Genomic DNA, 22,035 nt, shown 5'->3' on the forward strand with positions numbered 1-22,035 from the left:
CAACAAGATGAGTAGACCTAACGAACAGAAAAAGCACTAGACTATGTCAATCTACTATCCCCCATAGTACAAAAGTTGACCTATTCTATTGCGTGCGATAAATAAATATTCCAAACATAGTCTGGGACAGTTGTGGGATGCGATAGATCCAAAATGAATACAACCACGAGCATCAAAAAACCTGTTTTAAGCAATGAGCCTGACGCAGCAACAGATGAGAACATTCAGCTTAAAATGTTGATAATGCAGACACGACAGTAGACTATAAGCGTGAATCTTCCATTAACAGGAAAACTATTTGCTCAAAAGTGACCACAAATGCAATTATGCATGTAATGCTTTTATTCCAAAGATGCATTTTAATGGTGAAAATGAACTTTCCCAAACGTGTGTATAGTACGCCAGTTCAGCTCAACAGCCATGGTAAAGCTTATTAATTTTCTTCATTTTACAAATGTATTTGGCCACTTTAGTTGTGATACAAACCTTATCAATACATATAGGCCTATGGGCTAAGCTACATGAGGTGTGTGACTGTGATTTGAAAAAGTTTCTTGCCTTAGGATGGGCATCATTCACAAGTGATAGGCTAATATTGTCACCCTTCACACCATTCTTGATTTAATGTTGTCTTTACATATACTAAATAATGTGGGAAATCTGTTTTGATATAGAATGGACCATTATCATGCACCTGTCTCAAAACGGGCAGCGGGAAAAAACATACATGTCATCTATGCACTTAAATAACTAATGGAAGACGTTTTTCCGGTGGTTCATTTTCATGGCAGCCAGGTAGGCTAAACTCCTGTTGTAAAGAGAAGCAATATGCTTCATATTAGGAAAGTTGATAAATAAATAGTAGGCCTAGCCTATAGAAAGCTGATGGGATCCTCTTTTTAATAGAGACCATCACTCGGTTTTCTCACGCAATTGCATAGCCTATAGAAATGTTGCGCAACATGAGCTCATGAAGTATTTGATTAGACTTTTAAGGGCATTTGCATTGATGTCAGAGTGATTAGAGGGACAATAGAGTGCTGAGTACCAGGCAGTTAGCAAGTTTGGAAAGCTACCAATGACCATCAGCAGCACCAGAGCTTGGAGAAGCCTAATTACCGTGACTAAACGGTCACGTGGAATTTGACTGCCGTCATGACTCGTGACCACCGGTGTGGTAGTAATATGGTCACTAACAGCCCTAACTGGGGCAAGGTTCATCTTCCAACAGGACAAAAACCCTCATCACACAGCCAAGACAATGCAAGAGTGCCTTTGGGACAAGTCTGAATGTCCTTGAGAGGCCCAGCCAGAAGCCGGACTTGAAGCCGATCTAACATCTCTGGGGAGACCTGAAAATACCTGTGCAGCGGCGCTCCCCATTCAACCTGACAGACCTCTCCAAATATAGGTGCACCAAGCTTGTAGCGTCATTCCAAAGAAGACTCAAGGCTGTAATCACTGCCAAAGGTGATTCAACAAAGGACTGAGTAAAGGGGCTGAATATTTACGTAAATGTGATATTAGTTATTTTTATACATTTGCAAAAATGTCTAAAAACCAATTTTTACTTTGTCAATATGGGGTAGTGTGTGTAGATTAATGAGGGGGGGAAACAATTTAATCTATTTTAGAATAAGGCTGTAACGTAACAATGTGGAAAAAGTCAAGGGGTCTGCATATTTTCCGAATGCACTGCTAAACTAAAAAAAAGCTTGGTCGACCAACAGCCTATCGACCAAACAATCGGCAGTCGAATAATTAGGGTCAGCCCTAAAACCAGCGCAGACTGGAATATGAAGATGTTGGGCAAATTATTCTTTATTGAACAAAATACAATTCTGAAGATTCTGGATCCCTATTTTTAACAGTAAAATAACAGCCTAATCGTCAACCCAAAATTCATGACAATCACTGGATTAGGTTGCACTTTAAAATATCCTGCATGGACATGTTAGATAAAAACGTATTTCTTGAATACCATCTTAGTAGTATATTACACCTCTTAATAAATGCTGTGAATGACTAAGTGATTACTTATTTTTTCTATTGTGTGTCCAAGCTTTTTTTGTTGTTGAAGCGACCAAATCATGGGCTGGTACCACCAACTGAAATAGTGCCACCTGGGGAAAATGTTAGTAGAAAGCCCTGTATTCCCTTACCTCTTCCTTTAACAATCAATGGAAATAGTGTTTTTTCTGTAAAAGGGAATTATTTATCAATGGGTCAGAGACATGGGAGGATCTATACAGTGAGCCTGAAACAGTATACTTGTTATTTGGCCATTGGCCCAGTTGTACTGCAAGGACTTCTAATTGGTCAACCACAGGCTAAGGCTGGGTTATAAAACTAGATCCTGTACCTTTGTTCTGTGGAGATAATCACAGGAGAGAATCACTGGAAAGCATCACTGAGGACAGGGGAGAATGACCATCTACTTCCAAGCATGATTTGTCCTATTTGAATAGACCTATTTTCCTCCCCGATTTGCTTTGGGGTCTGTGTTAACCTGTTGGGTATAGGGGTCAGTATTGACACGGCTGGATAAAAAACGTACCCGATTTAATCTGGTTACTACTCCTGCCCAGTAACTAGAATATGCATATAATTATTGGCTTTGGATAGAAACTTTAGGGTGTTTTCTAAAACTGTTTGAATGGTGTCTGTGAGTATAACAGAACTCCTATGGCAGGCCAAAACCTGAGAAGATTTCAAGCAGGAAGTGGCCTGTCTGAGAAGTAGTGTTTCATCTTGGCTCTTTTTATTGAAGACTCAGGATCTGTGCAATAACGTGACACTTCCTACGTCTTCCATAGGGTATCAGAGCCCGGGAAAACGTTGAACGATATCGAGGCTGGCTCTGGCTGAAACACTTTATCGCTTTTGGCAAGTGGCCACTCAGAGTACTATGGGCTTAGGCGCGTGCCCGCTTCGACCGAATGCTTTGTTTTCCTTTGTCTGTTTATCTAAACGCAGATTCCCGGTCGGAATATTATCGCTTTTTTATGAGAAAAATGGCATAAAAATTGATTTTAAACAGCGGTTGACATGCTTCGAAGTACGGTAATGGAATATTTAGAATTCTTTTGTCACGAATTGCGCCATGCTCGTCACCCTTATTTAGCCTTTAGGATAGTGTCTAGAACGCCCGAACAAAACGCCGCTGTTTGGATATAACGATGGATTATTTTGGACCAAACCAACATTTGTTATTGAAGTAGAAGTCCTGGGAGTGCATTCTGACGAAGACAACAAAGGTAAGAACATTTTTCTTATAGTAAATCTGACTTTGATGAGTGCTAAACCTGCTGGGTGTCTAAATAGCTAGCCCTGTGATGCCGGGCTATCTACTGAGAATATTGCAAAATGTGCTTTCACCGAAAAGCTATTTTAAAATCAGACATCGAGTGCATAGAGGAGTTCTGTATCTATAATTCTTAAAATAATTGTTATGCTTTTTGTGAACGTTTATCGTGAGTAATTTAGTAAATTCACCGGCAGTGTTCGGTGGGAATGCTAGTCACATGCTAATGTAAAAATCTGTTTTTTGATGTAAATATGAACTTGATTGAACAAAACATGCATGTATTGTATAACATAATGTCCTAGGGTTGTCATCTGATGAAGATCATCAAAGGTTAGTGCTACATTTAGCTGTGGTTTGGGTTTATGTGACATTATATGCTAGCTTGAAAAATGGGTGTCTGATTATTTCTGGCTCGGTACTCTGCTGACATAATCTAATGTTTTGCTTTCGTTGTAAAGCCTTTTTGAAATCGGACAGTGTGGTTAGATTAACGAGAGTCTTATGTTTAAAATGGTGTAAAATAGTCATATTTTTGAAAAATTGAAGTAATAGCATATCTAAGGATTTGAATAACGCGCCACAGGATTCAACTGGCTGTTGAGTAGGTGGGCGTCCCACCTAGCCCATATAGGTTAAAGAATAACATCAACTGCTAACACACTCATCCATATCCAGTCTCTCACCAGAGCCCCACTAAGTATGTCCACAGGATGGTTTTTCAATACTGTCAATAACGTTTAAACTAGTTATTTGATTTATTTTTTTTATACATTTGAATATTTGTAGCTACTTTTAAAGTAAATGCCTATAGAACTTGTACAACACGTTAGGAGATAAAGAACACTGCGCTCTTAATTTCACGTGTACGCTTATGGTAGTCCCCAGTCACGTGTTGTTTGTTTACAAGCACACAACGATGAGAGGCCAGAGCCTCGTGATTCACTCACTGTTGTGCAGCATGCATCAGGTGATTTAATTACAGTTTGGAATTAATAACTAAAATGTTTTCTGTCTTATAACTATTAAGTTACCTGTCAGAAATGTGCTAAATGCTCTGCTGTTGTGCATTTGGTTTGCTAATTTAGTAGCTAGTTAGCTATCTAGCTAAGTGGTTAGCTTCTATCAAAATCAAGCATTCACTTGGTAACAGCAGAGAATCCACTCCTGGATCAAGAGCCTTACTGGCTATTTGTTTTGTGCATGCAGAAAACTGTGAATAGAATTTGAGTTACTTGTATACTTTATGTCAGAAACTGTACAAAATGTTTGTAATGCACTCGTTAGCATTCTCTACAGGATTTTACATGTACTTGTTAGCATTGCTAACCTTCGGATTACAGCGTATTAGTGGGTTTTGAAAACAGCGGCACTTGTGTTTAGTGCTGGTATTACCGAATATCCCAGTACGGCGTAACACAAGGTCGGTATGACAATCTGGATACTGCCCAAGCCATAGATTTCCAAGTAGATTCAAGTCAACATTCACTGTCTTCTTGGTAAGCAACTACAGTGTAGATTTGGCCTTGCGTTTTAGGTTATTGCCCTGCTGAAAGGTGAATTAATCTCCCAGTATCTGGTGGAAAGCAGGCTGAACCAGGTTTTCCTCTAGGATTTTGCCCGTGCTCAGCTCTATTCCATTTATTTTTTATCCTGAAAAACTCCCCAGTCCTTAATGATTACAAGCATTCCCATAACATGATGCAGCCACCACTATGCTTGAAAATATGGAGAGTGCTACTCAGTAATGTGTTGTAGTTGCCCTAAAAATAACACTTTGTATTCAGGACAAGATGTTCATTACATTGACACATTTTTGCAGTATTACCTTAGTGCCCTGTTGCAAACAGGATGCATATTTTGTATTCTGTCCAGGCTTCCTTCTTTTCTCTCTGTCAATTAGGTTAGTATTGTGGAGTAACTACAATGTTGTTGATCCATGCTGATCCATCAGTTGTTTTCTCCAATCACAGCCATTAAACTCCAATGGTTTTTAAATCACTTTGGCCTCTTGGTAAAATCCCTGAGAGGTTTCCTTCCTCTCCAAAAACGGAGTTAGGAAGGACGCCTGTATCTTTGTAGTGACTGGGTGTATTGATACACCATCCAAAGTGTAATTAATAACTTCACCATGTTCAAAGCGATATTCAATGTATTTTATTTTTTTTACCCATCTACCAATAGGTGCCCTACATTGCGAAGCATTGGAAAACCTCCCTGGTTTTGTGGGTTGAATCTGTGTTTGATATGTTCTGCTCGACTGAGGAACCTTACAGATTCATTTCTTATGAATTTATAAAAAAATTCAAAAAACAGGATATCACATTGACATTATGGGGTAGTGTCTGTAGGCCAGTGACAAAATATTTATATTTAATCCATTTGAAATGTTTTCCACCTCTTCCCACCCTGCATAGCAACACAGGTTGGTTTGCAGTACCGTGAATGTGTACCTAATAAACTGGCCACTGAGTGTATATTTTGTATGTATGTATGTGTTAGGCTTTACCTGAGATTATTCTTTACAGAGTCAAGTATATTTATCCAGACCTCAATTGTTCCTTGACTAGCACCATTCATTCTCACCGTCGATAATTCTAATGTTTTAACTTTAACTGTATTCACTAGCGATTTGAGAGAGTTGGCTATTTGCCATCTAAGAGCCAACATCTTTTTTGCGGCAGTGTTGCCTGCCAGCAATAATTGTCTCTGAGAGATTCAAGGAGCTGTCATCGTTAAATAACACAGAAGATGCAACACATTTAAAATGTACATTCATGCACTTCGTCCCAGAAGCATTTAACTGCACGGCACTCCTACATCATATGAAGGAATGTGCCTACCTGATTTAGGGGACACAGTGAACAGTTGGGAGTTAGGGCAAATTTCATCATAAAACTTTTCCTTGGTGTTAAATACAGTCTGAACAAACTTTAAATGTATAAATTGATGATTCGGATTACAGGACGCCAAGGTCATATTTTTCCATATTCTGTTCCAGTTAAAGAGTTGTTCAGATTCACTTAGATCTGTGGACCACTTTTTTAATGACTAGCTCAGAATATGAGGGTACGGATTCCACATTTGGACCATTGGGGGGATGCAAAGCATAATTATGAAATAATGGAGTATGTGCATGCCATTTTGATTCCCAGTTATAAGCACTTGAATGCACTCATGACTCATTATATATGCACCAAAAGTACAATCTGTTTGTCTGAAGTGCCTTGTGAAAGCCTAACACTAAGATCGCATTTTATAACTTAGCAAAACATTTTGGCAATAGAATAAGCTTTTAAATGATGCCCACCTGACCCAGATTGGGATTTATAATAGAACATTTTTGTGATTGCATAAACAACAACAGTTATTTTGTGATGGGCTGGGCTCCAAACAATAAACTACAAGTGTGCATGCTTCAGTTCCTCAATCGCAAAGCTAGGAGAGCCTAATTGTTTGTTCTTGTTGTACCTACCCCAACATTTGAATGAATATTCTTAATTTGTTACTGAATGTATCCAGAGTACTTTCAGATTTCATTACTGGCAAATGCTGTGAAAAGTACAGTAAATGTAAAATGCACATCCAATTAAAAATGTAATGTTTGGATTCAGTCTTGTATCAGGTGAACTGTTGTGTCCTCACCTTTGGTCTGACAATGTCCCCATAATCTCCAAAGTGTTCTCATGCATTTGCTTTTTATATTTCTTCTGTTAGAAACATTTCAATTCAGCCATAAGAAGGCTAAGATGGTAATCATGTTTAGAACCTCTTGTGCTTTTTCTGCCCATGTGATGAAAATGAATCTCTGGCCATGACTTAAATAGCCTACTTGCCCTGCGTCAAGGCATTGAAATAGCCATATTGTTTCAGTGACCCAACAGGCTACTACTACTACTACTACTACTACAGCTCTCTGAATACCATTTTCTCTCTGAATTCCATGTTAAGCCAGCTGAGACCATTACTTAAAAGGACTTTATGAGAATGTAGTCTACCTCTAAGCAGTAGATTCTAGTCAGAGAGAAGAGTGGCTGAGAATGCCTAGCCTGATGACTTACCCTGGGTTTGCTTGTCACGTAGGTAATGGTTCTTCCCCCTTTATCCTGTTAACAAATAGATACATATAATGACCAAATCTGTGTGATTGACATTTCACAGCCACTGATTCTCACTTTTGTATTTTAAGCAATAAGACAAGAGTCAGGGCTGATGATCTGCTTCTGAGATCTAAACCTGCTAACATAAATAGTCAAGTTCTCCAGTTTGGAGGACTCCATGGTTCCCTGACAACTCAACTGCATTGAATAACTAACACAAGCCATCTTCAACTTGTCATGCATACCACCGCCACCCCCATCCAGTGTAGCACATTACCAGTGCTGTAGGTCAAATTGCAATGCACCAGACAGTGACATGACTGAGTTATTTGTATGCAATCAGTTTCTGTAAATGTGTCAATACTTCAAACATTGCTTATGCTGCATCTTGTATGCATAATGACAAATGTATGTCATGTGAGGTTATGACCACTGGTCTGTTCGACCAAACTCCATCTCATAAAATTAGTCATTACTCCAAACGAACTTGTAGAGAACCAGTTATCATCCATCAGAAATTCTCTAGACACATAACAGTTGCATTTGACAGCTACATTCTTATGTATGAAAACGCTAGATTTGAAAATAGGTTACATTGTATATGGATACAGCGAACTGTAGGGATGTGACAGGCCGAGAGAGATCCATCGAAGTCACACTTTTATGAAGACACCAGTCAGAATAATTTTTGGTTTGTCGTGGTATCTAACAAGAATTACTGTATACTGGCAACTTAAATAGTTGCCCTTGAAGAACAAGCCTCAACCACTGTTTTTGAACTGCCACTGTTGCAAGTCACTCGTATGTGGCCTGAGAACAGACGTTCGAGAGAAGTAGACTGACCTCAACCCTCATTTAATTAGTTTACGAACGTTACTAGCTAACTATTCTATTGATTGATGCAAGGGATGTAAAAATTGGAAATGTCCAACAGATATCTTCTCGATTCAACATTTAGAAATTGTGAAAAAGGCCAGCCAGACTCTTTATTTCGCCATTTTTGTTCTAACGTTAGGCGAGTAGAAATAAATAGATGCTTTGCTTGTTTGTTTCTAGTGTATTGAGCATCAAATCCAATATATTACCAGATTTGGCAGCTAACAGTAGCTGTTCTGTGAAACAGCAAGTGTTGTTGCTAGCTAGCCAACTCGTAGTGTGAGGCTAACAGTTAACTTATCTGTTTAGAACCAGGCTCGGTGGTACTAGTAACGTTAGCTTGTTGATAAGCACACCGACGGGCTATTTCAGTCTTCTGTTAGCTAAATGCAAACATTATCAAAAGTAGAATCATGCGTATTTGGGAGCATTAGCTAGCAGTATGTTTTTGTTGTTGGTAAGAATGGTTCCATTTAGCAAACGGGTAACTAGCTTTCTGGAAAGCAGTTTAATGACGCATGTTGTTTGTGACCCTCTTCGCTGAGCCAGCTCACTGATCCATAAACAAGCCAAATGTGCGCCGCTATCTAGCATTGGATAACACATTTCATAGCTAGATAAATTAGCTGGCGAATCATTTTATTTTTACCCTACTTACCTGTGAGATGTCTTAACTTTAAATGCGACTACCTACGTGTTTAGCCAACACAGTGTGTTATCAATATTTGCTAAGTGTATGTGGTGGCTTATTAATTGTTTCGATTATTTTCTTCTCCAGCTCACTTTTAGACTTGTACTTCTATCTTGCAAAATGGCGGCCTTTCCTGCATTTACCATTAAACTCTCGGAAACAGGGGATTGGGGGTGTGACCGTCGAGGATGTTTTTTTTAATTGAAGTGAATGTTGGACCAAACAACGTTAGCTAAATATTTTTTGTAAGCTTTTTCTAAATGTGCATTATATTTAACAATTTTTCTTGCGTTTTCCGGGCGCCTTTAGACCCATTTAGAATAACAAGTGTCCCATCTGTCAAAACATGGTAAGTTCTATATCCTTTCTCATGGGAGGATGTTATGTATTCATTCAGTTATTTTATAGCTCGAGTGTCACCTGCAAAGTTATTGCGTTGCCATTCAATATATGTTGATCAGTGCATTTTGATGTAAGTTGCCTCTTCGCCAGGTCTAAGGGAAAAACTACATTTTGAGCAGCATGTGAAACGAATTCTGAGAAGTCTGTTGTTCAACACCGTCTGAAACAAGCATTACACAGATGTTCATGTTTCTCAGTTGATAGTTCTCAGGTTTTGACAGCTGGCTGATCCTGCCCCATTATCTGCTTTTAGAGAAGTTGATGATGAGTATGACATCTCCTCTCCAAGGCCCAGGAATCTCCGATTCAAACTAGACAGCTCTGCAATCGTTATGTTGAAATACGTTTGTTACTGAGCAACTGTCTTAATTTAGTCCCATTGAGGCCGATATTCAAATAAAGGTCTAAATACAAATGTACACGCAATCGAAAGAATGCCTATTCACTCACATCCCAATGATCCCGGATAGCACTAACCATACTGCCATGCACAAGTCGGAAGTCTACAACAGCTCAATACATTGTACATTGTAGGTGCCGAATAGTGTTGTTTTTTTCCCCCTGTTGCATGTAAAACATTTTTTTAAATCCTTTTTTGGAAGTACATACCGGCCGACACGGGAGTACATTTAGACAGTTGCTCATCGAAACCATACTTTTGGTCAATACAGAACGTATTTTTACATAACGCTTGCAGAGCTGTCTAATTGCAGTTTGAATCGGAGTTTCATGTTAGAGACGAGACACTCATCGCTGACTTTTCTAAAGCACAGATACTGGGTATGTGGTTCAAGTTTTATTAGAGGATATGCATACATCGTCCAACGAAATGCGTACTTACAGGTTCCTTCTCAACAATGCAACAATACAAAATAGTAAAAAAAAATAAGAAGAAGAATACGAACAAAGTAAATGGCAGTAGAAAAACATTTTTAGCATAAGTATAATACAGGAAGGCACAATTTATAGTACAAAATTTACACGTGTATTGTGGACAAAGGTATAACAAGAGTCTGGTAGCAGCAGTTGTGATGTGTGCTAACGTGCGGGGAATCAGAGCAGGTGGTCAGTCTAGTTCAAGTGTTCAGCAGTCTGATGGCTTGTAGATATAAACTCTCGAAACGATCCTATGGCAAATATATTAAGTATCGTTCGTTCTTCAACCTAACAATTTACTTTGTGTAATAAGTCATCCGGGCCACAAGGCGAAGTAGCCTGTAAGGTTGAATAGTAACTCTAGAACAACACGTTTTCGTACCATTAATTTAGATATTGTTGGTTTGTGGTGGGCCGTGCATTGTATCTCGGATTTGGAATTTGCTTTAACATTAGAGGTGCAGACTACGCTGTACTGTGAACATGTCTGGGGCGTTAGCAAGGGTACTGTTTTATCCCACATTAGCGTATAATGTTGTCATGGAAAAAGTATCCTCAAGACGGTGGTTCAATCGCGTGGATCAGACTATCATTCTAGGAGCCCTGCCTTTCAAATCAATGACTAATGAGGTAACGTTAGCTAGCTAATACATTTTTGTTTCGTGAACTCCAGTCCAGTCTTCTACTTGTAGTTGGCATGCACGAGCTACTGATTTTCTAATGTTAAAAAACATTGCCATCAACATTATTTTCTTCTTCCAGCTGGTGCAGACAGAAAATGTCAGGGGGGTAATAACCATGAACGAGGAATATGAAACAAAATACTTCTGCAACTCAGCTGAGGTGAGCTGATGATTTACTTCCTATGAAAATCAATGGCCGTCCTCTTGGAGAGAGGTGTGGAATATTATTTCAGTCCTGCTCCATAGTCTACCGACTTGGCTGCTCATCATCAGGACCTTGATAAACTGATTCACGTGTGGTAGAGCAGAGTTAGAACAAAAGCCTGTCTAGGTGGGTTGGCCCTTCTCTATCCATTGGTACAGTAGTTTAATTGCCACAAATAAATACAGAACCTTGTTATTTAAAAACAGTAGCTTTGTGGTGCTCTTGTACGCAAGGTCTGGGGAATGTCCTGTATGTCAAACATTGCTTGTTGTGAGTTTTATAATAGCAAATGTGAATTTGTATTAGAAACAGCTTTGTTTGGTCTGAAACAGGAGTGGAAAGCCGAGGGGGTGGAGCAGCTGCGACTCAGCACAGTGGACCTGACCGGTGTGCCCAGTCTAGAGAACCTGCACAGAGGAGTGGAGTTTGCACTCAGTCACCGGGAAAAGGGCTCCAGTGTGTATGTCCACTGTAAGGCTGGACGCTGTCGCAGTGCTACACTAGCTGCTGCATACATCATACGGGTGAGTCGGTGGTTTTGGCCAGCAAACGACAGTCTTTGCTATCCATCGATTGCCGCTGCTGGCTATCCTGATCATCACTAGTACTGAATTAGTTGTATCTACCTGACTTGTACATCAGTTTGTTGGTCTGTTTACAGATACACTGCTGGAGTCCAGAGGAAGCATGTCAGATGTTGGCCTCTGTCCGACCACATGTAATAATTCGTTCTTCACAGCTGGAGATGCTTCGGCGGTACCATCAGCAAGTCTGTGGCGGGGATTCCATTTAAGAGTGAGGCTGCAAGCATACTTATTGCACTTCTACAGAAACTAAAATTAGCGTTTGTCAAGACAAACAATATGCTGCTTGAAGGGATTTTTGACCTTGAGCTCATTCTTTTACATAGTTTTGTTACTCAACTGGATCAAGTGTATATTGTATAATTCTCAAATGTTGTATAATTCAAGTGTCATCACAGCTCATCAGAACATGGGGTATAATAAATTGCCATCCCCATCAAAGTACTGACGGCTGGGTGAAGGGGGTGTATTTAAAAGCATGTTTCCACAGATTTTTTTTTTCTTAATTAGGACATTTGATTACAATTTCTACGTTAAGAAAATGTGTTATTTTCATTGTTACTAATTTCACTGATTGTTTGATAGTGTTCTATATGGGTTGTAAAAACATATTGGAAAAGAATGACATTATTATAGAAGGATAGCTATTGATACTTAATCCATTGAAACATAACCGGAGTGAACACGGGGCCTAATTGTCTGGAAAGCCCATGTTGAAATGAGCGTTTGAATCAGGAAAGTTTACTCACGACCTCTACCAACCAGAATGTTGAATGAAGTGATATGTTAACGTACTTTAGCGGTTCTCTGTGCAGTTGGTCGTTTTGGCAGTAGGAATGTGAGACAATATCCACAGGAAAGTATAATTATGCCGAACAAAAATATAAAATGCAGCTTGTAAAATGTTGGTCCCATTTTTCATGAGCTGAAATGAAATGTTCCATATGCACAAAAAGCTTATTTCTATAAAATTGTGTGCACAAATTGGTTTACATTCCTGTTAGTGAGCATTTCTCCTTTGCCAAGATAATCCATCCACCTGACAGGTGTGGCATATCAAGAAACTGACTAAACAGTGTGATCATTACACAGGTGCACCTTGTGCTGAGGACAAAAGGCCACTCTGAAATGTGCAGTTGTCACAACACAATGCCATAGATGTATCAAGTTAAGGGAGCGTGCAATTGACATGCTGACTGCAGGAATGTCCATCAGAGCTGTTACAAGAGAGAAATTACCATAAGCCGCCTCCAACATTTTAGAGAATTTGGCAGTACATCTAACTGGCCACAACTGCAGACCACACCAGCCCTGGATATCGGTCTCTTAACATTCCGCAAGGAGTTGAACGTACCTGAACAGAGACTGGCAACTAAACTAGGCCAAGATACATTTTGGATTAAAAATAGTACAGCAAAAGATAGCTCTTGATGAGATCTATCCAGTTAAATTACCTGTCTGAATGGTAAAGTATATGGTAAAACAAAGATCCATCAACCGTTGGTTCTACTTCATCACAGTTAGATGGGGTGATGCAAAAACGTTTAAAGATTTATATAACTAAACCAAGATAGACCACAGCCTGTCATTTCCAATGTGAACAAATGACTCATAGTGGGCAAAAATAGCAAGGAGAGCAGAGCCAAGCACGAGCTAGCGAGATCATATCGGCGCGTTCTAGCTAGCATCTGCATTTTTCCATAAAGGAACACCTACTCTAAAATGCGCGAATGCAATAACTCAATTCGCCTTTGCGCTCCTAAACGCTATTTTTGGTAACTTTTGCAATGGTTAAGTCTACAAATCTTTGTCCACTCTGTTCATAAGTTTTTAGTTTTGTGAACAGAAAACTGTATTGACAAATTAAGCAGAACGTCGGCCAAAATCCATCGCCTCCAACCGACGGCAGATTGTCTTCCTCTCACTCCATATTTGATAGTGAGTGGAAAGGTCTTCTTCTGTGGGTTTTATGGCGGACTACACCCAAAAAGGTGTATTGCCGCCACCAACTGGACGGTTTAAAACCAAACAATTTCATTAATACATACGTCATAGTGAAACTAACCTAATCCAACCTAATAAAAATAGTTACATTGCCAAAACAAACAAAACTCCCACTTCCTTTTAGTTCTCCATATCTCCCTTCTCAGCCTCTAGGACCTGAGCGGGTGGAACGGCTTGTGCCAATATTGCATGTAACTCCTTCGCTGACAAATCTTTCAGCCCCAGGAACTGCTCCGCCTCAATCACTATGATTTTTATCTTCCCGGACCTTCTCTCCACCTTGGCAGTGCCATTAATTACCATAGCTATAAATGCCACAAAGTCCACCTTCTTAACCTTTAAAATGTCAGGATCTGCTGGTGAAAGGCAGCCCCTGCATTCTGAAGTGTAGGCCTATCCACTACTCTTCTGGTGCACCATTCAAACCCTCAACCCTTTGTCACAACTGCTGCATATGAAATGCTCTGTACAACCCTGACTTTGGCCACCTCATTCCCTTTCACGCTTGTGTGGCATTTGGAAGACGTGGCTTCATGGTTCCCACTGCAATTGCAACATCACATATTCATCACTTTTATAACACATATGATCCTTTCCACAACTTGGACATCTCGGCTTCTCCCTTCTGCAAACCCCTGCTACACTCTGCAAAAATCACTGAAGCTGGATACTCATATCTCCCTCACTAGCTTTAAGCACCAGCTGTCAGAGCAGCTCACAGATCACTGCACCTGTAAATAGCCCATCCAGCTACCTCATCCCCATACTGTATTTATTTATCTTGCTCCTTTGCACCCCATTATCTCTACTTGCACATTCATCTTCTGCACATCTATCACTCCAGTGTTTAATTGGTATATTGTAATTACTTCGCCACCATGGCCTATTTATTGCCTTACCTCCCTTATCTTACCTCATTTGCACACACTGTATATATACTTTTTCTACTGTATTATTGACTGTATGTTTGTTTATTCCCTGTGTTACTCTGTGTTGTTGTGTGTCGAACTGCTTTGCTTTATCTTGGCCAGGTTGCAGTTGTAAATAAGAACTTGTTCTCAACTAGCCTACCTGGTTAAATAAAGGTGAAATATATATATATTTTTTAAACATGACCAAAACCTTTACAATGATCACACTGCATTGGTCTTGGGATAAATGCTCTGACTCTGTAGTTAATATACCATAACTGCACTTGAGTAGGGAGAGACTGCATATCAAAAAACAAAAGAACAGAGACTTCACTTTTCACCACATGATTCATCCGACGTGCTTCAAATCACTCCAGGAATATTTTTAATCTCTTCGAAATCGACTTCCCACGAAACGCCAGATATAACCCCCTTAGAGCTGCCCTTCTCAGAAGAGACACACACGACACTTCAAATTTATCAAATCAGTTAAGACACAACACACGTTCCTTCTGATCCACAGAACAATCAAAACAAGCCCGCCACTCGTGAACTTTACAGCTTTCACTTTACCCAGCACTCTCCACCAGTTTAGATAACTCAAATGGTTTATTCAAAATCGGTACTCTGCTCAGTACCTCCTCATTAATAACCCGTACTCCTACTAGATACGAAGGGTCATTATCATCACTGTACACTACTTTGGTCCGTTTTCCATTATTTTAGACAATACACAAATTCTCCTTGATTCTACCGCCATTTTATTCAGAATTCACTTCATCATCCGCTTCCGCTATCTTTCATTTATTTTATTTTATTTTTTATCTTTCATTCGTCGTTTTGGTCCTATTTTCGAGCGGAAACGTCAAGCGGATGCCTTACATTTACATCCGGTGAAATATCTGTCTCGTTCTATCTGTGCGTTTAAACTACCCAGCGTTATAAAAAAAAAAACAGAAGAAGAAAATTGACAACGTCATTGAAAAAACATGGCGGCATCGTTAGTGCGTTTTGTTCGCGGAGGTTTTAGCAGGACTTTGAATCGTAAGTATATTTCGAGCATTAACTATGCACTAACATGCTGTCTTCATTTATAGTTAATGTGCATGATAACGCATTTATATTGGTGTTAAGATCGCGCTATCTCTACTCAGCCAGTTCTCACTTGACCTTCCGTCAAATTGGCTAGCAAGTCAGTGGTTATGTTCCAGGTCGGGATTTTAGTTGTCACACTGCGCATCTAGAGGTTTACTAAACGCAAGTCAGATGTTGATCATCTGTGCAGTACGACTTAAACAGACGACCTGGAACGCACATTGTCATGTCAATTTATAACTTGACACTAACAGGCATGCATGCTTATAATACACTATATATACAAAGGTATGTGGACACCTCTTCAAATTTGTGAATTTGGCCACAGCCGTTGCTGACAGGTGTATAAAATTGAACACAGCCATGCAATCATCATAGGCAAACATTGATAGTAGGATGGCCTTACTGGAGAGCTCAGTGACTTTCAACGTGGCACTGTTGTCAGTTCATCAAATGTCTGCCCTGCTAGAGCTGTCCAGGTCAACTGGAAGTGCTGTTATTGTGAAGTGGAAACTTCTAGGAGCAACAACGGCTCAGCCGTGAAGTGGCAGGCCACACAAGCTCACAGAACTGGACCACTGAGTGCTCTAGTGTGTAAAAATCATCTGTCCAACTGCCTCTGGAGGCAATGTCTGGAGCTTCATGAAATGGGTTTCCATGGCTGAGCAGCCACACACAAGCGTAAGATCACCTTGCGCAATGCCAAGTGTTGGCTGGAGTGGTGTAAAGCTCACCGCCATTGGAGTCTGGAATAGTGGAAACGCGTTCTCTGGAGTGATGAATCGCGCTTTACCATCTGGCAGTCCAATGGACGAATCTGGGTTTGGTGGATGCCAGGAGAACACTACCTACCCGAATGCATAGTGCCAACTGTAAAGTTTGGTGGAGGAGGAATAAGTGTCTGGGGCTGTTTTTCATGGTTCGGGCTAGGCACCTTAGTTCCAGTGAAGGGAAATCTTAATGCTACATTGTAGACGATTCGGTACTCCCAGCTTTGTGACAACTGCTTTGGGAAGGCCCTTACCTGTTTCAGCATGACAATGCCCCTGTGAACAAAGCGAGGTCCATAAATAAATGGTTTGTCGAGATCGGTGTGGAAGTACTTGACTGGCCTGAACAGAGCCCTGACCTCAACCCTATCAAACACCTTTGGAATGAATTGGAACGCTGACTGCGAGCCATGCCTAATCGCCCAACATCAGTGCCCGACCTCACTAATGGTCTTGTGGCTGAATGAAAGCAAGTCCCCACAGAATTGTTCCAACATCTAGTGGAAAGCCTTCCCAGAAGAGTGGAGGCTGTTATAGCGGAAAATGGGGGACCAACTCCATATTAAAGCCTATTATTATGGATTGAGGTGTTCGATGAGCAGGTGTCCACAAACTTTTGGTCATGTAGTGTATCTATTAGCTAGCTATATCCTTGTTTTGACATGTTATGTAGCCATAACTGAGTCAAGTAACGTGAAAGTGTTAGTCACTTAGCTGCTAGTTAGCGAGCAGTCAACTAGCTCAGAGGAGAGGACCATGCTGGTAATCCAACCCGTTTTAACGTTTGTTAGCTATTGAGTACGTAATGTTATTTTATGTAATATGTTACAGTTGCCAATCGAAGCCCATGTCTCATGCAAGCGAGATCCGAGACTACTGAAACAAAACGTGAGTATACCAGTGTCTAGTAGAATTCACCCAGCCCGTGGCATTTGTCTTTATGGTGCACATTGTAGATAATCATCATCAGTATGTTGAACCCGCAAAGTCCTAGTCCATCCCCAATGTAGTATAATTATCTAACCATTTAGTTTTAAATGCAGTCAGTGATCTTTGCAACACTGAATACAATAGATGATTGAGTGCAACAATAATTGTATTGCCTCATCCTTTAAAAAAAATATATATTTCATGTGCCTATCTCTGTGTAGCCACGGTTAGACCCAAGGATGCGGTCACCCATAACCAACTTGCAGCTTTTGGAGAATATGTGGCTGAAATGCTTCCTAAATATGTGCAGCAAGTCCAGGTAAGATAATGTAATTGCACCAACTGCTATAATGAATAGTCAGCTTTAACACAAAGACAGCCACACAATCATACAATGTTGAGCAACCCTTAAGGGAAACTGTACTGTAAATCCTAAATGCATATGGTGCATCTCAAACATGGGGAATATACACATAAGGTTAGAAAGGAGCCCACACTTGGGAATTAAGCTGGCAACCGGAAGGTGTCTTGTATCAAATCCTAGATTTGAAATTCATTGTGCCCTTGAGCAAGGCACTTAACACCCCACAACAACAAGTCCCCGGGCGCCCAGTGTGGCAGCCCCCGCCCCTCTCCAAAACCTGTTTGTATGTGTATATTTCAGAGGGGTTGGGTTAAAAGCGGTTAATTTCGTTTGGACCTTGTGTACAATTGACCACTAAAGTCATTTTAATCTTTATTTACCTTCTTAAAAAGCTTGCCATTTGGTATAGGTAATTGAATGTCACTTTGAAGCCATATGAGCTTCACAAGGATGCATGTTATATCTTCAGGTGACGTGTTACAATGAGTTGGAGGTGATGATCCATCCTGACGGGGTCATCCCTGTGTTGACCTTTCTGAGAGACCACAGCAACGCTCAGTTCCGAAACATGATTGACCTTACTGCAGTTGACATTCCCACTCGCCAGAATCGCTTTGAGGTACTATTCCGTCCATACCCCCAGGCTGTTCCAATAGTATACCTCTCTCTTCATGACAGTGCTTTGTTATTTTTGTGGTTATTAACGTGTGGTCAGACACAAACTTAGAATTTAACCAGATTACTTTGAGGAACCCTGATCTAATCAGAGGTGAAGTTTTTATGTCTAAGTCTGTTTTCTTTGGCGAATAGATTGTGTACAACCTGCTCTCCCTGCGCTACAACTCCCGGATCCGTTTGAAGACCTACACCGACGAGCTCACCCCAGTAGACTCGTCTGTGTCTGTCCACAACGCAGCCAACTGGTACGAGAGGGAGGTAAGTCTGACAGTTACATCGTAAGAATGCTTTGCTTGAAGGATTCTAAGATTTCAATGTAACATTTTTGTGTTGGCAGCTCAGGATTCATATTTTGCCTGACAAAGGCAAATTCTAATGAAAGGATAGGTTTGCCAAGCTAGCAGTAATTTACCAAAGTTACCGGTAATTAACAGGTGATCTATGGCAATCTATTGTAACTTTGGTAATTTATACATTTAAAAAAAGATATAGTATACTTTTTTTTTTTTTTTTTTTATATCTGTCTATGTTCTCCAAGATTTTCTAGTGGAGACATGATATGGTTCAAGAGAAAATATCATAATTAATGAAAAAAAAAGCATCTGATCAACAAAGGCATTATTTTCAATTAACTCTGCAACTTTTCCAATTATTGACTTTTTTCACAACTGCCACCAGTTTAGCGACCAAAAGATGAATAACAAAGACAAATTGACATAGTAAAATAAATGTGTGTGTGTGGGGGGGGGGATATAAAGGATAATTCATGCTGAAACCCATACTGTCGACATCAGAAGTTTACATACACTTAGGTTGAAGTCTTAAACTCATTTTTCAACCACTCCCCAAATTTCTTGTTCACAAACTATAGTTTTGGAAAGTCGGTTAGGACATCTACATTGTGCATGACACAAGTCATTTTTTCAACAATTGTTTACAGACAGATTATTTCACATATTATTCAATGTATCACAATTCCAGTGGGTCAGAAGTTTACATACACTAGGTTGACTGTGCCTTTAAACAGCTTGGAAAATTCCAGGAAATAATGTCATGGATTTAGAAGCTTCTGATAGGCTAATTGGCATCATTGGAGTCAATTGGAGGTGTACCTGTGGATGTATTTCAAGGCCTACCTTCAAACTCAGTGCCTCTTTGCTTGACATCATGGGAAAATCAAAAGAAATCAGCCAACACCTCAGAATAGAAATTGTAGACCTCCACAAGTCTGGTTCATCCTTGGGAGCAATTTCCAAACGCCTGAAGGTACCTCGTTCATCTGTACAAACATTAGTACACAAATATAAACACCATGGGACCCCGCAGCCGTCACACCGCTCAGGAAGGAGATGCGTTCTGTCTCCTAGAGATGAACGTACTTTGGTGCAAAATGTGCAAATCAATCCCAGAACAACAGCAAAGGACCTTGTGAAGATGCTGGAGGAAACGGGTACAAAAGTATCTATATCCACAGTAAAACGAGTCCTATATCGACATAACCTGAAAGGCCGCTCAGCAAGGAAGAAGCCACTGCTCCAAAACCACCATAAACAAGCCAGACTACGGTTTGCAACTGCACATGGGGACAAAGATCATACGTTTTGGAGAAATGTCCTCTGGTCTGATGAAACAAAACTAGAACTGTTTGGCCATAATGACCATTGTTATGTTTGGAGGAAAAAGGGAGGCTTGCAAGCCAAAAACACCATCCCGACCCTGAAGCACAGAGGTGGCAGCCTCATGTTGTGGGGTGCTTTGCTGCAGGAGGGACTGGTGCACTTCACAAAATAGATGAAATCATGAGGGAGGAAAAATACGTGGATATATTGAAGCAACATCTCAAGACATCAGTCAGGAAGTTAAAGCTTGGTCGCAAATGGGTCTTCCAACTGGATAATGACCCCAAGCATACTTCCAAGTTGTGGCAAAATGGCTTAAGGTCAAGGTATTGGAGTGGCCATCACAAAGCCCTGACCTCAACCCTATAGAACATTTGTGTGCAGAACTGAAAAAGCGTGTGCGAGCAAGGAGGCCTACAAACCTGACTGTTACACCAGCTCTGTCAGGAGGAATGGGCCAACATTCATCCAACTTATTGTGGAAGGCTACCCAAAAACGTTTGACCCAAGTTAAACAATTTGAAGGCAATGCTACCAAATACTAATTGAGTGTATGTAAACTTCTGACCCACTGGGAATGTGATGAAAGAAATAAAAGCTGAAATAAATCATTCTCTCTATTATTCTGACATTTCACATTCTTAAAATAAAGTGGTGATCCTAACTGACCTAAAACAGGGAATTTTTACTAGGATTAAATGTCAGGAATTGTGAAACTGAGTTTAAATGTATTTGGTTAAGGTGTATGTAAACTTCTGACGTCAACTGTATATTAAACAACAATGATATTCACTAAATTGATGGTTTATATTTAGGATAATGTTTTACAGCTTTGTCATTCAATTTTTTTATTTAACAATGTTTTGATTATTTTATATGTTTTACATGTTATAAGGCCACACAGGGCCAGAGAACTACAGACACCTGGATAATCTGAAGTACCCAAAAAAGGCCATTAAAATCACAAAAATAAAAACTTGAATGTTACCCAAATTCTGGTCGTTTACTGGTAAACTTAGAAGGTTTTCGGTAATATACACTCCCTTTCCAATACTATGAAAGTATGTTTTGTGCTTGTGTCATTAGGTGTGGGACATGTATGGAGTTTTCTTCGCCAACCATCCTGACCTGAGACGTATTCTGACAGATTATGGGTTTGAGGGGCATCCATTTAGGAAGGACTTCCCACTGTCTGGATTTGTGGAGGTAAGGTCAGATAAGAATGCTGAGAAATGTCCCATGTAGTGCACATACATTAAAGGCCAAATTATAACCTAATCCTATCTTAAGATCTGTACATGTGACTTCACAATACTGAAGTATTGTATCTACCACAGGAGGTTGGTGGCACCTTAATTGGGGAGGACGGGCTCGTGGTAATGGCTGAATGAGTGGAATGGTATCAAACGTATGGATTCCATAGGTTTGATGCCATTTCCATTTGCTCCGTTCCAGCTATTATTATGAGCCACCCTCCCCTCATCAGCCTCCACTGGTATCTACCATGTTGTTCATTCTGTCCATCTGGTACATCTCAGGTGCGTTATGATGATGAGGTGAAGCGTGTGGTGGCAGAGCCTGTGGAGCTCTCACAGGAGTTTCGTAAATTTGACCTGAACAGCCCATGGGAGGTGTTCCCAGCCCACCGTGAGGCCAAGGCACCTGAGCTGCCAGCTGGGGATAAGCCAGCTGACAAGTAACCATCTACCCCAGAGATAAAATCTCCACACCTATATTTAATATTTCCGTACTGTTGATGGACTCATGTCCCACTTGAGCCCACTCAAGTATTTATGTAAATAAAAACAAAAGGTGAACATTTTGTTTGTCTTGATATTTTTTTCTTTAGTTGGATGTGCTGAATAAACTGTAGCACTAGTACAAGCACATTTTATTGGTCACATACATGTGATTAGAAGATATTATTGCAGGTGTAGTGAAAT

The 22,035-nt window shown here is 40.2% G+C and overlaps 3 protein-coding genes across 31 annotated transcripts in view; 2 read left to right on the plus strand and 1 right to left on the minus strand.

The window, feature by feature from the left end:
• The window catches only part of LOC106587097 (CUGBP Elav-like family member 1), a 62,037-nt gene extending 52,935 nt beyond the window's left edge, over positions 1-9,102 (minus strand). For 25 of the 27 annotated variants that reach the window (XM_045708077.2, XM_082969385.1, XM_014175082.3 and 22 more), the window contains exons 1-2: positions 8,939-9,102; positions 7,366-7,410 (exon numbers count right to left, since the gene is read on the minus strand). The gene's annotated coding sequence lies outside the window, so the exon portion shown is untranslated. The remainder of the gene's footprint in view (positions 1-7,365; positions 7,411-8,938) is intronic. The other 2 variants (XM_082969395.1, XM_082969383.1) reach the window with 2 other exon arrangements.
• Positions 9,103-9,108: 6 nt separating this feature from the next.
• Positions 9,109-12,715, plus strand: ptpmt1 (protein tyrosine phosphatase mitochondrial 1). Of its 3 annotated transcripts, none has more exons than XM_014175092.3 (4): positions 9,109-9,320; positions 11,012-11,092; positions 11,470-11,661; positions 11,799-12,715. In XM_014175092.3, the coding sequence occupies exons 1-4, from the start codon at positions 9,318-9,320 to the stop codon at positions 11,928-11,930; spliced, it is 408 nt and encodes a 135-aa protein (XP_014030567.1). In that variant the 5' UTR covers positions 9,109-9,317; the 3' UTR covers positions 11,931-12,715. The 3 variants fall into 3 exon arrangements, with proteins under 3 accessions (XP_014030567.1, XP_014030566.1, XP_014030565.1); XM_014175091.3 differs by lacking the exon at positions 9,109-9,320 and adding an exon at positions 9,369-10,153; XM_014175090.3 differs by lacking the exon at positions 9,109-9,320 and adding an exon at positions 10,202-10,879.
• Positions 12,716-15,464: 2,749 nt separating this feature from the next.
• On the plus strand, positions 15,465-21,914 carry LOC106587101 (NADH dehydrogenase [ubiquinone] iron-sulfur protein 3, mitochondrial). The gene is made up of 7 exons (XM_014175094.2): positions 15,465-15,680; positions 17,333-17,389; positions 17,653-17,750; positions 18,265-18,414; positions 18,606-18,731; positions 21,179-21,298; positions 21,631-21,914. Exons 1-7 carry the CDS (start codon positions 15,626-15,628, stop codon positions 21,790-21,792), a joined length of 768 nt encoding a protein of 255 aa, XP_014030569.1. The 5' UTR covers positions 15,465-15,625; the 3' UTR covers positions 21,793-21,914.
• Positions 21,915-22,035: the final 121 nt, after the last annotated feature.

Source organism: Salmo salar, chromosome 26, assembly GCF_965601325.2.
Source record: "Salmo salar chromosome 26, fSalSal1, whole genome shotgun sequence".
Taxonomy (NCBI): Eukaryota; Metazoa; Chordata; class Actinopteri; order Salmoniformes; family Salmonidae; genus Salmo; species Salmo salar.

Coding starts and splice junctions, on each gene's coding strand:
- ptpmt1 (XM_014175090.3), top strand. CDS start 10,733: ATGTCTGGGGCGTTAGCAAGGGTACTGTTTTATCCCACATTAGCGTAT. Junction 11,093..11,469: donor ACTTCTGCAACTCAGCTGAG/GTGAGCTGATGA, acceptor GGTCTGAAACAG/GAGTGGAAAGCCGAGGGGGT. Junction 11,662..11,798: donor CTGCTGCATACATCATACGG/GTGAGTCGGTGG, acceptor GTCTGTTTACAG/ATACACTGCTGGAGTCCAGA.
- LOC106587101 (XM_014175094.2), top strand. CDS start 15,626: ATGGCGGCATCGTTAGTGCGTTTTGTTCGCGGAGGTTTTAGCAGGACT. Junction 15,681..17,332: donor TTTTAGCAGGACTTTGAATC/GTAAGTATATTT, acceptor AATATGTTACAG/TTGCCAATCGAAGCCCATGT. Junction 17,390..17,652: donor CGAGACTACTGAAACAAAAC/GTGAGTATACCA, acceptor ATCTCTGTGTAG/CCACGGTTAGACCCAAGGAT.